The 18,947-nt window shown below is 46.8% G+C and overlaps 1 protein-coding gene across 1 annotated transcript in view; it reads right to left on the bottom strand.

The window, feature by feature from the left end:
* Positions 1-18,186, bottom strand: part of LOC130293231 (chondroitin sulfate proteoglycan 4-like) — a 51,054-nt gene extending 32,868 nt beyond the window's left edge. Inside the window, exon 1 of the mRNA XM_056541735.1 lies at positions 17,901-18,186. Within this exon, the coding sequence (XP_056397710.1) occupies positions 17,901-17,973 (73 nt within the window). The 5' untranslated portion in view covers positions 17,974-18,186. The remainder of the gene's footprint in view (positions 1-17,900) is intronic.
* Between the last annotated feature and the right edge of the window lie 761 nt (positions 18,187-18,947).

The following is an 18,947-nucleotide window of genomic DNA, read 5'->3' as shown; positions in this document are numbered from 1 at the left end:
TGTGTTCAATCAGATTCAGGTCTGGGGAACGGGCGGGACAGTCCATAGCATCAATGCCTTCCTCTTGCAGGAACTGCTGACACACTCCAGCCACATGAGGTCTATTGTCTTGCATTAGGAGGAACCCAGGGCCTACCGCACCAGCATATGGTCTCACAAGAGGTCTAACGATCTCATCTCGGTACCTAATTGCAGTCAGGCTACCTCTGGCAAGGACATGGAGGGCTGTGCGGCCCCCCAAAGAAATCCCACCCCACACCATTACTGACCCGCCGCGAAACCAGTCATGCTGGAGGATGTTGCAGGCAGCAGAACGTTTTCCACTGCATTTCCAGACTCTGTCACGTCTGTCACATGTGCTCAGTGTGAACCTACTTTCATCTGTGATGAGCACAGGGCGCCAGTGGCAAATCTGCCAAACTTAGTGTTCTCTGGCAAATGCTAAACATCCTGCAAGGTGTAGGGCTGTAAGCACAACCCCCACCTGTGGACGTCGGGCACTCATACCATCCTCATGGAGTCTGTTTCTGACCATTTGAATGGACACATGCACATTTGTGGCCTGCTGGAGGTCATTTTGCAGGGCTCTGGCAGTGCTCCTCCTTGCACAAAGGCGGAGGTAGCAGTCCTGCTGCTGGGTTGTTGCCCTCCTATGGCCTCCTCCACATCTACTGCTGTACTGGCCTGTCTTCCTGTAGCGCCTCCATGCTCTGGACAATACGCTGACAGACACAGCAAACCTTCTTGCCACAGCTCGCATTGATGTGCCATTCTGGATGAGCTGCACTACCTGAGCCACTTGTGTGGGTTGTAGACTCCATCTCATGCTACTACAAGAGTGAAAGCACCGCCAGCATTCAAAAGTGACCAAAACAACAGCCAGGAAGCATAGGAACTGAGAAGTGGTCAGTGGTCACCAATTGCAGAACCACTCCTTTTTTGGGGGTATCTTGCTAATTGCCTATAATTTCCACCTGTTGTCTGTTCCCTTTGCACAACAGCATGTGAAATTGATTGTCAATCAGTGTTGCTTCCTGAGTGGACAGTGTGATTCCACAGAAGTGTAATTGACTTGGAGTTACATTGTGTTGGATAAGTGTTCCCTTAATTTTTTTGAGCAGTGTATATAGTAGAATCTTTTTGCCCCACCATTCAAGGGGGACATTATTGCCCCAAGGGATGTTGAGGATATGAACTTTGTAAATCTCTTCCGCCGGCCTGGTAAGTAGTCCCCTGGGTGGGGAGCTATACTTACCTAGTTCTGTCGCTCCAGCCGTAGTGAAGCCCCTTGGTATGACTGACAGCATGCGTCATCTCCCTGCTGCATAATCAGACGCCAATCAAGCCGAGGGGAAGAGGTGAGGATGAAGATTTTACTATATCTAAGACGTTGCTAAGCATTATATATGATAAAGACTGATGCTTGGTTCCCTTAAAGGGGTACTCCGCCCCTAGACATCTTATCCCCTCCCATAGACTTGCATTGAAGGGGCGGGGCGTGACTTCACGAGGAGTGGGGCTGTGACATCACGATACTTCGGCCCCTGTATCGCCCATCATCAGGCACGGAGCAAAGATAACCCGGGGTGCTGCAGGAGAGATCGCGGGGGTTCCAAGCGGCGGGACCCCAGCGATCAGAAATCTTATCCCCTATCCTTTGGATGTCTAGAGGCAGAGTATGTCTATGGAGTGAAAGAGTCATATTTGGCTGACAGCTAGGGAGTGAAGAGTGATTCCCTGCACTTCAGCCGGCTATTACTCGTGATCACTGCAATCTAAACTTTTGACATGACTGGATAACATGTCAAAAGTTTATTTTAATGACACTTACGCTTTAATATAAGACAGCTTGGTAAATCTCCCCCACTGACTTTTCTTCTTCAAATTTGCACAAAAATCAAAAGCAGCAAACTAGCAGCCAATACACGCCAAAGTCTGCGCATTTTTGTGCGTATCTTATGTTGTGGATTTAATTGAGAATAAACTGCAGCTTTTCTGCCCTTAAATTCAGATCAGAAACCTTAAAGGGGTACTCCGCACCCCTAGACATCTTATCCCCTATCCAAAGGATAGGGGATAAGTGTCAGATCACCGGGGTCCCGCTACTGGGGACCCCCGGAATCTCGGCTGCAGTACCCACCTGTACGGCTTCCACCTCACACCGGCAACGCTGGAGGCTTCGGATCCCGAACACAATGGCGGAAGAGCGTGACGTTACGCCTCCGCCCCGAGTGATGTCACGCCCAGCCCCCTCAATGCAAGTCTATGGGAGGGGGCTTGACTGATCTCCCATTTGAGACTTGCATTGAGGGGGCGGGGCTTGACGTCACACGGGGCGGAGTCGTGATGTCACACTCTTCCGCTATTGTGGTCGGGATCCGAAGCCTCCAGCGTTGCCGGTGTGAGGTGGAAGCCATACAGGTGGGTGCTGCAGCCGAGATCCCGGGGGTCCTCAGCAGCGGGACCCCGGCGATCTGACATCTTATCCCCTATCCTTTAGATAGGGGATAAGATTCTAGGGGTGCGGCATACCCCTTTAAAGAGTACTTATCACCATCTAAACTTTCCCTAATCCCCTTCCCCATCTGTCCCTGACTCTGACCAAGTCTATCCCTGCATTTATTTTGCTTTAAACCCCCCCTAAAAATACCTTTTTTCTATGCTCTTCAGTGGCTCAGTTGAAGGCACAATGCAGGGGAGGTTGTCATACCAACAGCAAGTCAGTGGAGAGGAGATAAGCAGTGCATATATAATTAGCCATGTGGAAAGTGGAGAGAGGAGAGAGGAACTGAGAAAAAGAGAAGCGCTGAGCTGATTTCAGACTCACTCACTGAGTCCGAAATGCTTGCTGACAGGATTGCTAGGGAGGCCCCTAGTGGAGAAGTTTTTAAAGTAAAAAAAAAACATGAAAAGGAGGAAAATATTTTAAATAAAAGCAATTAAAAAGTTGTTCAGAAGGGCTTTATCTTTAACCCCTTAAGGACTGAGCCCATTTTCACCTTAAGGACTCGGCCATTTTTTGCAAATCTGACCACTGTCACTTTAAACATTAATAACTCTGGGATGCTTTTAGTTATCATTCTGATTCCGAGATTGTTTTTTCGTGACATATTCTATTTTAAAGGAGTAGTCCAGTGGTGATTCAGTGGTGAGCAACTTTATCCCCTATCCTAAGGATAGGGGATAAGTTGCAGATCGCGGGGGGTCCGACCGCTGGGGCCCCCTGCGATCTCCTGTACGGAGCCCCGACAGCCCGCGGGAAGGGGGCGTGTCGACCTCCGCACGAGGCGGCGGCCGACACGCCCCCTCAATACAACTCTATGGCAGAGCCGAAGCGCTGCCTTCGGCAATCTCCGGCTCTGCCATAGAGATGTATTGAGGGGGCGTGTCGGCCGCCGCCTCGTGCGGGGGTCGACACCCGCTATCTCGGCGGAGAGCCGGGGCCCCGTACAGAGAGATCGCAGGGGGCGCCAGCGGTCGGACCCCCGCGATCTCAAACTTATCCCCTATCCTTAGGATAGGGGATAAGTTTTTCACCACTGGACTACCCCTTTAACTTAGTGGTAAAAAATTTTTGGTAACTTGCATCCTTTCTTGGTGAAAAATCCCAAAATTTGATGAAAAATTTGAAAATGTAGCATTTTTCTAACTTTGAAGCTCTCTGCTTGTAAGGAAAATGGATATTCCCCACAAAAAAATTTTTATTCACATATACAATATGTCTACTTTATGTTTGCATCATAAAATTGATGAGTTTTTACTTTTGGAAGACACCAGAGGGCTTCAAAGTTCCGCAGCAATTTTCCAATTTTTCACAAAATTTTGAAACTCGCTTTTTTTCAGGGACCAGTTCAGGTTTGAAGTGGATTTGAAGGGTCTTCATATTAGAAATACCCCATAAATGACCCCATTATAAAAACTGCACCCCCCAAAGTATTCAAAATGACATTCAGTAAGCGTTTTAACCCTTTAGGGGTTTCACAGGAATAGCAGCAAAGTGAAGGAGAAAATTCACAATCTTCATTTTTTACACTGGCATGTTCTTGTAGACCCAATTTTTGAATTTTTGCCAGGGGTAAAAAGGAGAAAATTTTTACTTGTATTTGAAACCCAATTTCTCTCGAGTAAGCACATACCTCATATGTCTATGTTAATTGTTCGGCGGGCGCAGTAGAGGGCTCAGAAGGGAAGGAGCGTCAAATGGTTTTTGGGGGGCATGTCACCTTTAGGAAGCCCCTATGGTGCCAGAACAGCAAAAAACCCCACATGGCATACCATTTTGGAAACTAGACCCCTCGGGGAACATAAAAAGGGGTAATGTGAACCTTAATACCCCACAGGCGTTTCACGACTATTGCATATGTAAAAAAAATAAAAATTTTTACCTAAAATGCTTTTCCCAAAAATTTTACATTTTTAAAAAGGGTAAAAGAAGAAAATACCCCCCAAAATTTGTAACACAATTTCTCCCGAATACGGCGATACCCCATATGTGACCCTTAACTGTTGCCTTGAAATACGACAGGGCTCCAAAGTGAGAGCGCCATGCGCATTTGAGGCCTAAATTAGGGATTGCATAGGGGTGGACATAGGGGAATTCTACGCCAGTGATTCCCAAACAGGGTGCCTCCAGCTGTTGCAAAACTCCCAGCATGCCTGGACAGTCAGTGGCTGTCTGGCAATACTGGGAGTAGTTGTTTTGCAACAGCTGGAGGCTCCATTTTGGAAACCGTGGCGTACCAGACGTTTTTCATTTTTATTGGGGAGGGGAGGAGGGCTGTGTAGGGGTATGTGTATATGTAGTGTTTTTTTTACTTTTTATTTTATTTTGTGTTAGTGTAGTGTAGTGTTTTTAGGGTACAGTCGCACGGGCGGGGGTTCACAGTAGTTTCTCGATGGCAGTTTGAGCTGTTGCAGAAAATTTGCTGCAGCTCAAACTTGCAGCCCGATACTTACTGTAATCCTCCGCCCATGTGAGTGTACCCTGTACATTCACATTGGGGGGGGGGACATCCAGCTGTTGCAAAACTACAACTCCCAGCATGCGCTAACAGACTGTACAAGCTGAGAGTTTTAGTTTTGCAACAGCTGTAGGCACACTGGTTATGTATCACTGAGTTTGTGACCTTACTCAGTGTTTCAAAACCAGTGTGCCTCCAGCTGTTGCAAAACTACAACTCCCAGCATGTACGGTGCATGGTGTAAGGTGACTGCTGGGAGTTGTAGTTTGCAACAGCTGGAGGCACACCGGTCGTGAAACACTGAGTTAGGTAAAAAAAAATAATGGGTTTCACAACCAGTGTGCCTTCAGCTGTTGCAAAACTACAACTCTCAGCAGTCACCGACAGCCAACAGGCATGCTGGGAGTTGTAGTTATGCAACCAGCAGATGCACCACTACAACTCCCAGCATGCACATTAGCTGTTTGTGCAAGCTGGGAGTTGTAGTTATACAACAGCTGAAGGTACACTTTTCCATAGAAAAAATGTGCCTCCAGCTGTTGCAAAACCATAAGTCCCAGCATGCCCATAAGGGAATGCTGGGAGTTGTGGTGGTCTGTATCCTGCTGTTGCATAACTACAGCTCCTAGCATGCCCTTTTTTAATGCTGGGAGCTGTTGCTAAGCAACAGCAGGAGGCTGTAACTCACCTCCTGCTGCTGCTCCGTCGCAGGACTGTCCCTCGCCGCCGCCGTCGCTCCTGGGGCCCCGATCCCAACATGGACGCCGGGGATCGGGGTCCCCAGCACCCGGGGTCGTCTTCCCGCACCCGCTCACGACCTCCGGAAGAGGGGCGGAGCGGGTGCGGGAGTGACACCCGCAGCAGGCGCCCTGATTGGTCGGCCGGTAATCCGGCCGACGAATCAGGGCGATCGTGAGGTGGCACCAGTGCCACCTCACCCCTGCAGGCTCTGGCTGTTCGGGGCCGTCAGAGACGGCCCCGAACAGCCAGTAATTCCGGGTCACCGGGTCACTGGAGACCTGATTGACCCGGAATCGCCGCAGATCGCTGGACTGAATTGTCCAGCGATCTGTGGCCATCGCCGACATGGGGGGGGGCATAATGACCCCCCCTGGGCGATATGCCGGGATGCCTGCTGAATGATTTCAGCAGGCATCCGGCTCCGGTCCCCAACCGGCTAGCGGTGGGGACCGGAATTCCCACGGGCGTATGGATACGCCCTGCGTCCTTAAGGACTCGGAATGCAGGGCGTATCCATACGCCCTGCGTCCTTAAGAGGTTAATATATAAAAAGTTTGTTTCATGAGAGGTACACTTTATAGTGTACATGTCGCCAACAAAAACTTTTGATATTATGTAGATAATACCATTATATGTATATTTGTAATATACATTGATTAAAAAATATGTATATTTTGGGGTGAAAAAAATTCTGTCCCTCCCACTTTAAGGTTTTCTATCCTGTGCGGCCTTAAACACCTCAGTCATATCAATGGGGAGAATTTATCATTAGTTTTACTCCGTTTTTTTCAGTGTTAAATTGTAGTAAATTTATGTGCAATTGGTGAATTGAGTTTTATGCGTACGTTTTATCGTTTTACCACACTGTCCACTCAGGAAGCAACACTGATTGACAATCAATTTCACATGCTGTTGTACAAATGGAACAGACAACAGGTGGAAATTATAGGCAATTAGCAAGACAACCCCAATAAAGGAGTGGCTCTGTAGGTGAAGAACACAGACCACTTCTCGGTTCCAATGCTTCCTGGCTGATGTTTTGGTCACTTTTGAATGCTGGTGGTGCTTTCACTCTAGTGGTAGAATGAGACGGAGTCTACAACTCACACAAGTGGCTCAGTTAGTGCAGCTCATCAGGAATGGCACATCAATGCGAGCTATGGCAAGAAGGTTTGCTGTGTCTGTTAGCGTAGTCTCCAGAGCATGGAGGCGCTACCAGGAGACAGGCCAGTACATCAGGAGACGTGGAGGAGGCCGTAGGAGGGCAACAACCTAGCAGCAGCAGGACCGCGACCTCCGCCTTTGTGCAAGGAGGAGCACTGCCAGTGCCCTGCAAAATGACCTCCAGCAGGCCACAAATGTGCATGTGTCCATTCAAACAGTCAGAAACAGACTACATGAGGATGGTTTGAGTGCCCGACGTCCACAGGTGGGGGTTGTGCTTACAGCCCTACACCTTGTAGGGTATTTGGCATTTGCCAGAGGACACCAAGATTGGCAAATTCGCCACTGGCGCTCTGTGCTCTTCACAGATGAAAGTAGGTTCACAGAGCTGACAGAGTCTGGGGACGCCGTGAAGAATGTTCTGCTACCTGCAACATCCTCCAGAATAACCGGTTTTTCAGTGGGTAAGTAATGGTGTGGAGGGCATTTCTTTGGGGGGCTGCACAGCCCTCCATGTGCTAGCCAGAGGTAGCCTGACTGCCATTTGGTACCAAGATGAGATCCTCACACCCCTTGTGAGACCATATCCTGGTGCAGTTGGCACTGGGTTCCTCCTAATGCAAGACAATGCTAGACCTCATATTGCTGGAGTGTGTCAGCAGTTCCTGCAAGAGGAGGGCATTGATGCTATGGACTGGCCTGCCTGTTCCCCAGACCTGAATCCGATTGAGCACATCTGGGACATCATGTCTCGCTCCATCCACCAATGCCACTTTGCACCACAGACTGTCCAAGAGTTGGCGGATGCTTTAGTCCAGGTCTGGGAGGACATCCCTCATGAGACCATCCGCTACATCATCAGGAGCATGCTCAGGCATTATAGGGAGGACATACGGGCACGTGGAGGCCACACACACTACTGAGCCTCATTTTGACTTGTTTTAAGGACATTACATCAAAGTTGGATCAGCCTGTAGTGTAGTTTCCCACTTTGATTTTGAGTGTGACTCCATATCCAGACCTCCATGGGTTGATAAAATTGATTTCTATTAATAATTTTTGTGTGATTTTGTTGTCAGCACATTGACTATGTAAAGATGAAAGTATTTCATACGATTAGTTCATTCATTCGGATCTAGGATGTGTTATCTTAGTGTTCCCTTTATTTTTTTGAGCAGTGTAGTATTACTGCAATGTGTGAATTACACCTTGTGCGATTTAATCCCATATAAATGTGTACACACTTATGTCCAGTGTTCACTGCACAAAACTACAGCATGGTGGAATTGTATACTGTACAGACTTTACTTAAGTCTAAAAAAAATTAAGAAAAATGTAAGAAAAATAACTGGCAGACATTTTTTGAGCTTTATTTGAAAAATTCCTTGGCTAAGTAAAGACTAAAAGCTAATAAAACAAACAAACCCACAGTATTCCTGCATTCCAGGTGCTGCATGCTCAGGCGTGTAAGCACTTAAAGCTATTTCCGGCATTAAGACACCTCTATGAGTGCAGGTAAACGGTATCTCATTAGGTGGAGGTGATATAAGCTGCCAACCTGGAGCGTGACACATTGTGTATCAGTGTTTCCAAATCAGCGTGCCTCCAGCTGCCCCAAAACTACAACACCCAGCATGCCAGGACATCCTTTGGCTATTCGGGCATGCCGGGAGTTGTAGTTCTGCGACCGCTGTAGGCACCCTGGTTGGGAAACACTGGTGTGTATACTGCTTTAGTCCTACGGGGACAACTGGGCAAAAGGATTGGGCACAGAAGGTCGGCTGTTTTATTCCATTCAAATATACAGTGAATGCCCAGATTCTTACCAAAAGAATATGGCTCGATTTAGCTTATGCATCCGTTATGTTTTACCTTAGCTGTGACGCAGCACAATCACATGTAGCCTTAACCCAACTTTAGACCAGTGTTTCCCAACCAGGGTGCCTCCAGCTGTTGCCAAACTACAACTTCCAGCATGCCCGGCAGTTTTGCAACAGCTGGAGGCACCCTGGTTAGAAAACACTGCTTAAGATTATCAGTAATACATCTAAAGCACCAATACATTGCACCCACTGAAGTGGCACAATGATACTCTACGTTTTTGTTGTTGTTTTTTCTCTTTCAATTTAAATGCAACATCCCACTGGCAACTCTGTTTACATTCAGCAAGGTAGGTAGAATAAAGAATAAACTGAATATATATATATATATATATATATATATATATATATATATATATATAAATAGGGAAGAAAATTATTTAAAAAAATCCTCAAAAACACCTAAAATATAAATAAACATTTCAGGCAAGGTTCAAATGACGGAATTTCCATCCGGAATTCAGCTTAGGAAATTTAGATGCAGCAGAATCCCTTCGCTGGCAATGGGATTCCGCTGTGCAGTGCACAATATGGAATTTCGCTCATTCTTTAGGCAGAAGCCCCGCTGAAGACATTTCCGTCTGTAGGGACAGCAATGTCTGTGTGATCCTAGAGCTGACTGATTCAGTTGGCGCTGGGCGCTCTTAGAATCTCCGACAGGAATGTCACCGTACGGAAATTCCGTAGTGTGAATCCGACCTAAATGTTTCAAACACCACCCCCTCACTCACTAACAACCTCTTCAAACAGCTGGTGGGACCACTGTGGTTCGGACCCCTGCTGATCTATAGGGGTGTGAATCGCCAAGAATTTGGCGATTCGATTCGAATCGCAATACCAGTGTGGCGATTCGATATATCGCGATATATCGCGATACCGTCTAGGTGACGATACATCGCGATATATCGCCCACCTGGGAGCATTCATAGATCCCAATAGACGCCGCTGTCAGCTTTGACAGCGGCGATCTAGTACTCCGGTGCTCACTTTTCTCATGTTATCCCGTCCGGGCTGCAAAATAAAATAAACCGCACTTTATCTTACCTGCCAACGAGCCCCCGGAGCTCCGGTACAGTCCGGTACAGGTGTTCGGTCCCCGGGCTGTATTCTTCTTACTTCCTGTTAGTCCGGCACGTCACATGGAGCTTCAGCCTATCACCAGCCGCAGCGATGTCCCGCCTCCGCTGGTGATAGGCTGAAGCTCCATGTGACGTGCCGGACTAACAGGAAGTAAGAAGAATACAGCCCGGGGACCGAACACCTGTACCGGACTGTACCGGAGCTCCGCGGGCTCGTTGGCAGGTAAGAAAAGTGCGTTTTATTAAAAATTCCACATCCCTAAAAGAATCGATTCAAAAATATTTTGAATCGATTCTGTATCGGCAAATGAAAAATCGCGATTATCGCGAGAATCGATTTTTTCTTACATCCCTACTGATCTAATATTGATGGCCTGTGGCACCATATGGAATTAGTGGTATACAGTGGCCCCTATTATAATATACAGTATTGCCAAGTGCAGGAGCCATTATGGACATGTTTCAGAGTCCAGCAGTGAATGGGTTACAGGGGCATGGTCCAGGGCATGCAGAAAATTATAGACGGTTCTCCAGTATATTTTTGGAGGGTGAAACGCTCTCAGCTGTTGGTCTTTAAAGTGGCAGATGACATCTGCTTTCTAATCCCGGTAACTCCTCCACAGATTACAAGCCGGGGTAATGTAAATGATAGAGGAGAGACAATGGCTGCAGGGCGATACTTAATACACAGCCTCAAGGCAGACATTACACACACATGTATGTGTACAGCACAACGGAGAATACAGGTGACATCTATTACGATAACTATTTATTGGAGTGGAGGACTTAATACGTGTTGCCATCTTTTTAGACAAGCGTTTCCCAACAGGGTGCCCCAGCTGTAGCAAAACTACAACTCCTAGTAGCGTGGACCCTGGGAACAGGTAATTATAAAACCGGGGATGGGGGAGGCAATGCGGCAGCGGCTGGACTCAAGACCGGCAGGGGGAGAGAAGCGGGCGGTGGCAGTCTCTGGCCAGAGGACAGGCAGGGGGGGGCAGCGGCGGTGGTTGGACTCAGGAGGACCCCAGGACAGGCAGGGGGGAGAGAAGCGGGTGGCGGCAGCGGTCTCTGGCCCCGCAAAAGCCACTTCAGTTCATTGATTTAAAGCGCCTGCTTTAATAGCCAATATCGGTATAAATTATCGGCCTGAAAGTTCACAGATTATCGGTATCGGCCCTAAAAAATCAATATTGGTCGATCCCTAGTATACTGCACTTATAACAACAACAATCTGATACAGTGGTTCAACAGAATCATTTAAAATTATGAATGAAACTGTCCTGGACACAAATAATGGTCCCTGGAACTTAATATTTTGTTGCACAACCTTTTGAGGCGGTCACTACAATCCAGAGATTTCTGTAACTCCCAATGAGACTTCTGCACTTGTCTCCAGGTATCTTGGCTCCACTCCTCATAAGATCCTGCTCCAGCTGTCTCAGTGTGAAGGTGTCTTCTCCAGACTGCAGGTATCTTGGCTCCACTCCTCATAAGATCCTGCTCCAGCTGTCTCAGGTGTGAAGATGTCTTCTCCAGACTGCAGGTATCTTGGCTCCACTCCTCATAAGATCCTGCTGCAGCTGTCTCAGGTGTGAAGATGTCTTCTCCAGACTGCAGGTATCTTGGCTCCACTCCTCATAAGATCCTGCTCCAGCTGTCTCAGTGTGAAGGTGTCTTCTCCAGACTGCAGGTATCTTGGCTCCACTCCTCATAAGATCCTGCTCCAGCTGTCTCAGGTGTGAAGATGTCTTCTCCATACTGCAGGTATCTCGGCCCACTCCTCATAAGATACTGCTCCAGCTGTCTCAGGTGTGGAGGTGTCTTCTCCAGACTGCAGGTATCTTGGCTCCACTCCTCATAAGATCCTGCTCCAGCTGTCTCAGGGGTGAAGGTGTCTTCTCCAGACTGCAGGTATCTTGGCTCCACTCCTCATAAGATCCTGCTTCAGCTGTCTCAGGTGTGAAGGTGTCTTCTCCAGACTGCAGGTTTCAGCTCCACAGATGTTCAATAGGATTCAGATCAGTGCTCATAGATGGTCATTTCCCTTAATCGCAGTGACTGCTTTAAAAGGTTGTGCAACTAAATATTCAGGGCAGTTTCGTTATTTTGTTTTTTTAAATAATTCTGTTGAACTACAATTCAAAAGCAAGGTCTGTTTTTGTTGCAATGTTAAAGGGGTACTCCGGTGAAAACCTTTTTTTTTTTTTTTTAAATCAACTGGTGCCAGAAAGTTAAACAGATTTGTAAATGACTTCTATTAAAAAATCTTAATCCTTCCTGTACTTATTAGCTGCTGAATACTACAGCGGAAATTATTTTCTTTTTGAAACAAAGACCTCTCTGCTGACATCATGAGCACAGTGCTCTCTGCTGACATCTCTGTCCATTTTAGGAACTGCCCAGAGTAAAAGGAAATCCCCATAGCAAACATATGCTGTTCTGGACAGTTCCTAAAATGGACAGAGATGTCAGCAGAGAGCACTGTGCTCATGATGTCAGCAGAGAGGTCTGTGTTTCAAAAAGAAAATAATTTCCGCTGTAGTATTCAGTAGCTAATAAGTACAGGAAGGATTAAGATTTTTTATAGAAGTAATTTACAAATCTGTTTAACTTTCTGACACCAGTTGATTTAAAAAAAAAAAAAGTTTTTCACTGGAGTACCCCTTTAATTTTCAGTAAATTGTTATTCATTATTATATTTTTCAGTTTCAAGTTATTTCAGGGAGCATTGTGGGTTTTTCTGTCTTTAACAGAAGGGTACTATGCATTTTAACTGTATATAGTGCCAACATATTCTGCAACCCAGCACACAGATTTTTATCAATCACATCCATCCCTTTCCCCAATGTGGCTCCTTACTGTTTTATCTAACATTGAGGACAATTCTGTAGGAAGACCTATCGGTATGTATTTAGAGTTTAGGGAAAAAAAAGAGCAGTACAGGAAACCCACACAAATACAGGGAAAACCTAAAAGGATATAATTTAGCATTCCCTGCTCCTGTGTAGAATCCATGCAGATTTGAATGCAGGATCGTAGAGCTGCAAAGGAAATATTGCTAACCCCTGAGCCACAGTACCAAATTGCAGACGGGTTGCAGAAATTTCTGCAATTATACCATTCATGAGACTGGGGCCACATAAAGGGTTACTCTGCCCCTAGACATGTTATCCCCTATGCAAAGGAAAGGGGGAAAACATGTCTGATCGCGGGGGAGGGGGTCAGGACGCTGGGACCCATTGCGATCCCTGGGGCGGCGCTGTAGCATTCATGAACACAGAACGTCACACCATGCCCCCTCAATTCATGTCTATGGAAGGGGGTACAAAGCCGCCACACCCCCTTCCATAGAAAGAATGAAGGGGGCATGGTGTGATGTCACGAACATGGAAGCCCCAGGCTTCTGTGTTCATGAACGCCACATGGCAAGCACAGAGATCGTGGGGGGGTCTCAGCGGCCGGACCCCCCGTGATCAGACATGTTATCCCCTATTCTTTCGATAGGGGATAACCTGTCTAGGATCGGAGTACCCCTTTAAGAAGACGTAAAGGTTTTCCAGTTACAGAAATTTCTGCAACAAATTATGTGTGAACATAACGCTTATTGCATAAATTCTAATTATAATTTTAATCAATGGGACAAGAGATTATAAAACTGATGTCCATCAGCTGCTATTCACATTCCTGTGTTCTGACACTGTTAGACTGCTGTTAGGGCAAGCACATACATGGCACCTTTAATATGTCAAGGGCCAAAGAGGTGTTTCTGAGCCCCTGAAATTCTGAGGGCTGGAACGCCTCCTTGCTCCCTCCCACCCCAGCTTGATTGACAGTCAAGGCTCAGCTTCCAAATCCTGTTCCTGCACTGTGGATACAAACTGTGTACAGGTTAGATTTCGAAACAAGGCTCGGCTTCCAGCCGTCTTTCAATCAGACAGGGATGGGAGGAGAGCAAGGAGAAATTCCAGCCCTCAGCCCTTCAGGGGCTTGGGGATGCCTCTTGACGCTTTATATGAGAATAAAAACGTCATAAATCATAGCCTGTGGTTGTGCAGCATGAAACATCTTACAGGTTCCTTTTACGCTGACCATATATATAGGATAGCTAATGTCCCCTATCTCACCTGATCGCCCCATATACTTGAACACTCCAAAGGACAGAAAGGGAAAAACTTATCTCCTAGACAACAAAAGGATCAGACAGGTAAAATCCAACATTTCCTATCAGATAGAGTAAATAAAACCCCATACACATTACAGTAGACCAGGGTTTCCCCACCAGGCAGGCACTCTGGTGGGGAAACACTGTATTAGACACACTGGAATTGGTAGATTGTACCATGTATCTAATCTGTATAGCCCAGCTTCATTTTCATGATTTCATGCAATTGTATCCAGTCTAGACAATCATCCTTTAATGGGTTGTTCGGTAAAATGTATTATTTTAATATTGTCCCAAGTCTGCCTAATAAAATAACAAATATTTTACCTAACCTTTATCCACTCCCTCGTAGCTCCAGTATCGGGGGGGCCCATCTCCCTCCGGTCTCCGCAGTCTTCTTCCCAGAGAAGGACGGAGATGTAGGCATGACGTCACAGCTCCACTCAACCATTCACCGGTCACATCGATGTCCCCCCTTGGCCAGTGATTGGCGAGTGGCACTGTCAGTTCCCCTGGCTGTAGACGCTACACCCGGCAGTGTCACTGGCCACAGACAGGTGCCCTGATCCTGGAGCTATGTGGGAGTGCAGGAAGGTGAGGTAAAGTGTTTGTTATTTAATTAGGCAGTCTGGGGAGAATATGAAAATAATACAATTTACTACACAACAGCTTTAAATGGGCACTGTCAGATACAAAAACTTTTGATATGTTGTAAAGCATCGAGGATTTAATGCTGAAAAAGCCAGTCAAAAAACTGGCCACTAGGGGTCTCCATCCCTGCTTTGGCACATACCAGTTCAGCCATGTCCAGCGGTCATTGCCTACATCATGGACCCAGGTTTGATTGCCAGCAGGTCCAGTGCTGCTGTGCCTGTGTGAGCGCGTGGCTGCCGGGAGCGAGCACAGGGTAAGTAAACTGCACTGCCACCCCAGGGGAAAAAACGCTGATGTCAGCTGGTGCAGCTCCAGCTGCATCAGCCCTCTCTCCGCCGATCCCATAGCCGCCGGTCGCCGCTCACATCTTCTGAAAAATAAAAGAAGTGATCTGATTGGTTGCTATGGGCAACTGCACCACTCTTCCTCTTCAAAGGTTTTATTAAACCGCCCCCTATGTCTTCAAAGATCGTGAGTGATAGCTGCTATCAGCAGGGTGCATTCACACTACGTAATTCCCGCGGAATTACGCACAGTGAACTTTAAAATCAATGTGAATGGGTCTTCCGCGAGACCCATTCACTAGGGATGTAAGAAAAAATCGATTCTCGCGATAATCGCGATTTTTCATTTGCCGATACAGAATCGATTCAAAATATTTTTGAATCGATTCTTTTAGGGATGTGGAATTTTTAATAAAACGCACTTTTCTTACCTGCCAACGAGCCCGCGGAGCTCCGGTACAGTCCGGTACAGGTGTTCGGTCCCCGGGCTGTATTCTTACTTCCTGTTAGTCCGGCACGTCACATGGAGCTTCAGCCTATCACCAGCGGAGGCGGGACATCGCTGCGGCTGGTGATAGGCTGAAGCTCCATGTGACGTGCCGGACTAACAGGAAGTAAGAAGAATACAGCCCGGGGACCGAACACCTGTACCGGACTGTACCGGAGCTCCGCGGGCTCGTTGGCAGGTAAGATAAAGTGCGTTTTATTTTATTTTGCAGCCCGGACGGGATAACATAAAAAAAAGTGTGCACCGGAGTACTAGATCGCCGCTGTCAAAGCTGACAGCGGCGTCTATTGGGATCTATGAATGCTCCCAGGTGGGCGATATATCGCGATGTATCGTCACCTAGACGGTATCGCGATATATCGCGATATATCGAATCGCCACACTGGTATCGCGATTCGAATCGAATCGCCAAATTCTTGGCGATTCACACCCCTACCATTCACACTAAGCTATTTCAGCAGCAGACAACTTTCCCGCTGAAATTGTTCTGCGCAAAGAATGAACATGTTTATTCTTTGAGCGGAATTCCGTGAGCACTGCATAGCCGTCAAGAATTCAACGGTGGCTGCCAGGCTGAGATTCAGCAAGATATCCGTAGTGTGAACGCACCCTTGCAGTCACTGGTGGACATGGGCAGTGATCACAATGATGTCTGCCATTAACCCCTTAAGTGCTGTGATCAATAGTGATCACTGGTACTTGGGGGGCTCTGGCTGGCATGGGAACCGATCGGACTCCCGCATATATGTTGTTGGTAGTGCCCATCAGAGTAGCTGTCATTCATGCTCTTAAAGGAAATCTGTCACCTGCACTAACCTGTTGGTATCGACAGATAGTGCAGGTGACACTGATGACAACAGTACTCACCTTGTCTCGTTCCATGCAGGGGATCCCCTCTGTTATCTTCAGCTCCGGGCCCGGTTTGGAGCACGGGCGGAGCTTACTGGTGTCACCGCTGCTGTTCTCTAGCAGCGGGACCCAGCAGAGGTGGCGTCACTAAGCTACCAACAACATATATGCAGGAGTCCAATCGGTTCCCATGCCAGCCAGAGTCCCAAGTACCAATAGTCCCACGAATGGAGGGGACGTGTTATGACGTCCCAAGGGGGCGTGGCATCATGTCACAACCCCCACTGCGGGAACCCAGCGTCCTAAGCATACTGTTTAGAATGCCGGGTGCTGCATGGAGATTGCAGGGGTGCCAGCGGTGGATCACCCACGATCAGACATCTTATCCCCTATGCTTTGGATAGGGGATAAGATGTCTAGGGGTGGAGTACTCCTTTAAAGAGGATCCTCCATACTATATACCTGTATATTCAGGTTAGCGTGGATGATCCTGATGTCAGTTTCCCTTTAAATCACCACTTTTCCGATTTTACAATTTAAAAAAATAAAATAATTAATAAATTATAATAATAATAATAATACAGTATTTATTTATAAAGCACCAACAGATTTAGGGATACAAATAAAGACAAGCATCAGACATTAAAATATTCCACACTAAATATTTAAACAGAAGAAGTGGGGAACCTGGGTGTATATAAACTGTTATTCTATCGCCACATGTGAAAATCTCCTTACTAATAAAATGTTTATGATCGTACAGAATGGCGTAAACCTAAAAAAAAATACCAAACGCCAGAATTGCAGATTTTTTGTTCACATGATTTATCAGAAAAACAATTAATAAAATGTGATCAAAAGATCCCATCAAAACAAAAGTGATCACGGTGCAAAAATGAGAAGGTTATAGGGTTAAGGACAGGGCAACTTTAAACATTGTTATTTTGGTATAGCGTAAAAACGAAGCCCCTCCCCCCCCCCCCCAGTTGTGAAACTGTGGTTTTATTACCACCATTACCCCCCCCCCCCCCCCACCCATATTAGTTTTTTTTTTTTTTTTGTTGCGTCGTACATTTTGATGGTAAATTGTAAAAGTGTCATGACAAAGTACAATTGGTCGCGCAAAAAACCCAACAAACCCTCTTATGGGTGGAAAAGTAAAATAGAAGGGAAAAAAAACAACAAAAACGTAAAAATTAAGATTTGCCGTGTCCTCAAGGCCAAGTCAAGAAGGGGTTAATTATCACCATTCCGCATCCCAGACAAACCGCTCTGTGTGAATTGTCCCTAACCGTTTCTGGATGGGTAGTGACTGTCCAGACATGCTGGGAGTTGTAGTTTTGCAACAGCTGGAGGCACCCTAGCTGGGAAACACTGAACTAACAATATCAGACTCTTACTGTGCAGCACTGAGTTTAGAAATGGCGCAGACCTGACACAGTAGAGGGTGCAAAACTACAACTCCCAGCATGCCCCGGACAGCCAAAGGCCTCTAACTTTTGTAAACTTAGTTAACCCCTCAGTGCCTGCACCCCCTCCCGCCAGTCCAGCCTGCAGCCCCCACATAGAGGACAGTAGGCTCAGTGCCAGGATGGCGGGCACAGCCGCCTCTCACCTGGTGTGGTGTGGGCGCAGGAGGTGCAGCACAGCACGGCTCCCAGGACCAGCACAGCCCGGGGGACGCTCATTCTTCCTGCGGGAGTTCATGGACTCGACTCCCCTGAGTGCCGACCCCTCCGACCCCTCACTCAGGGCTGGAACAGGCGGCGGCGGCGGCGGGTGACGTCAGGGGGACGGCTGGGAACTTCTCCCGTGTAGTGTGCGGCTGAGGAGGGGGACAGGCCGAGGAGGGGACAAAGTACAGCGAGATACAGAGGGGAATGCTGCTAGCTAGGGGGGACTACAACTCCAAGCATGTCCTGATAGCTGCCAGATACATACAGGTTAAATATGCCATCAGTATCTGGTCTTTGGGGTCTGGTTGTTGGCACCACCGACCAAGATTAGAGAATTACTCTAATTACCTGTGGTTTTCAGCTGTTGCAAAACTACAACTCCCAGCATGCCCGGACAGCCTTTGCTGGAAGGCATGCTGGAAGTTGTAGTTTTGCAACAGCTGGAGAGCCACAGATTAAAGATGACTATTAACCCTGAGGGTTTTTCCATTTCTGCACTTTCGTTTTTTCCTCCTCACCTTTTAAAAATCATAACCCTTTCAATTTTTCACCTAAAAATCCATATGGTGGCTTATTTTTTGCGCCCCCAATTCTACTTTGTAATCACATCAGTCATTTTACCCAAAAATCTACGGTGAAATGGCTGTTGGCTTCCTTTTCTACAACGTAAATTTTTCGGTAAAAATGACATCTTATATTTATTCTGTAGGTCCATACGATTAAAATGATACCGTACTTATATAGGTTTGATTTTGTTGTACTTCTGGGGGAAAAAAATCATAACTACATGCAGGAAAATGTGCACATTTAAAATTGTAATTTTCTGACCCCTATAACTTTTTATTTTTCCGCGTTCGGGGCGGTATGAGGGCTCATTTTTTGCACCGTCAGCTGAAGTTTTAATCGGTACCATTTTTGTATTGATCAGACTTTTTGATCGCTTTTTATTCATTTTTTCATGATGTAAAAAGTGACCAAAAATACAC

The sequence above is a fragment of the Hyla sarda genome, chromosome 1 (genome assembly GCF_029499605.1).
Source record: "Hyla sarda isolate aHylSar1 chromosome 1, aHylSar1.hap1, whole genome shotgun sequence".
Classification (NCBI taxonomy): Eukaryota; Metazoa; Chordata; class Amphibia; order Anura; family Hylidae; genus Hyla; species Hyla sarda.
The sequence above is the reverse complement of the archived record's forward strand: the minus strand, read 5'-3'. Positions and strand labels throughout refer to the sequence as shown.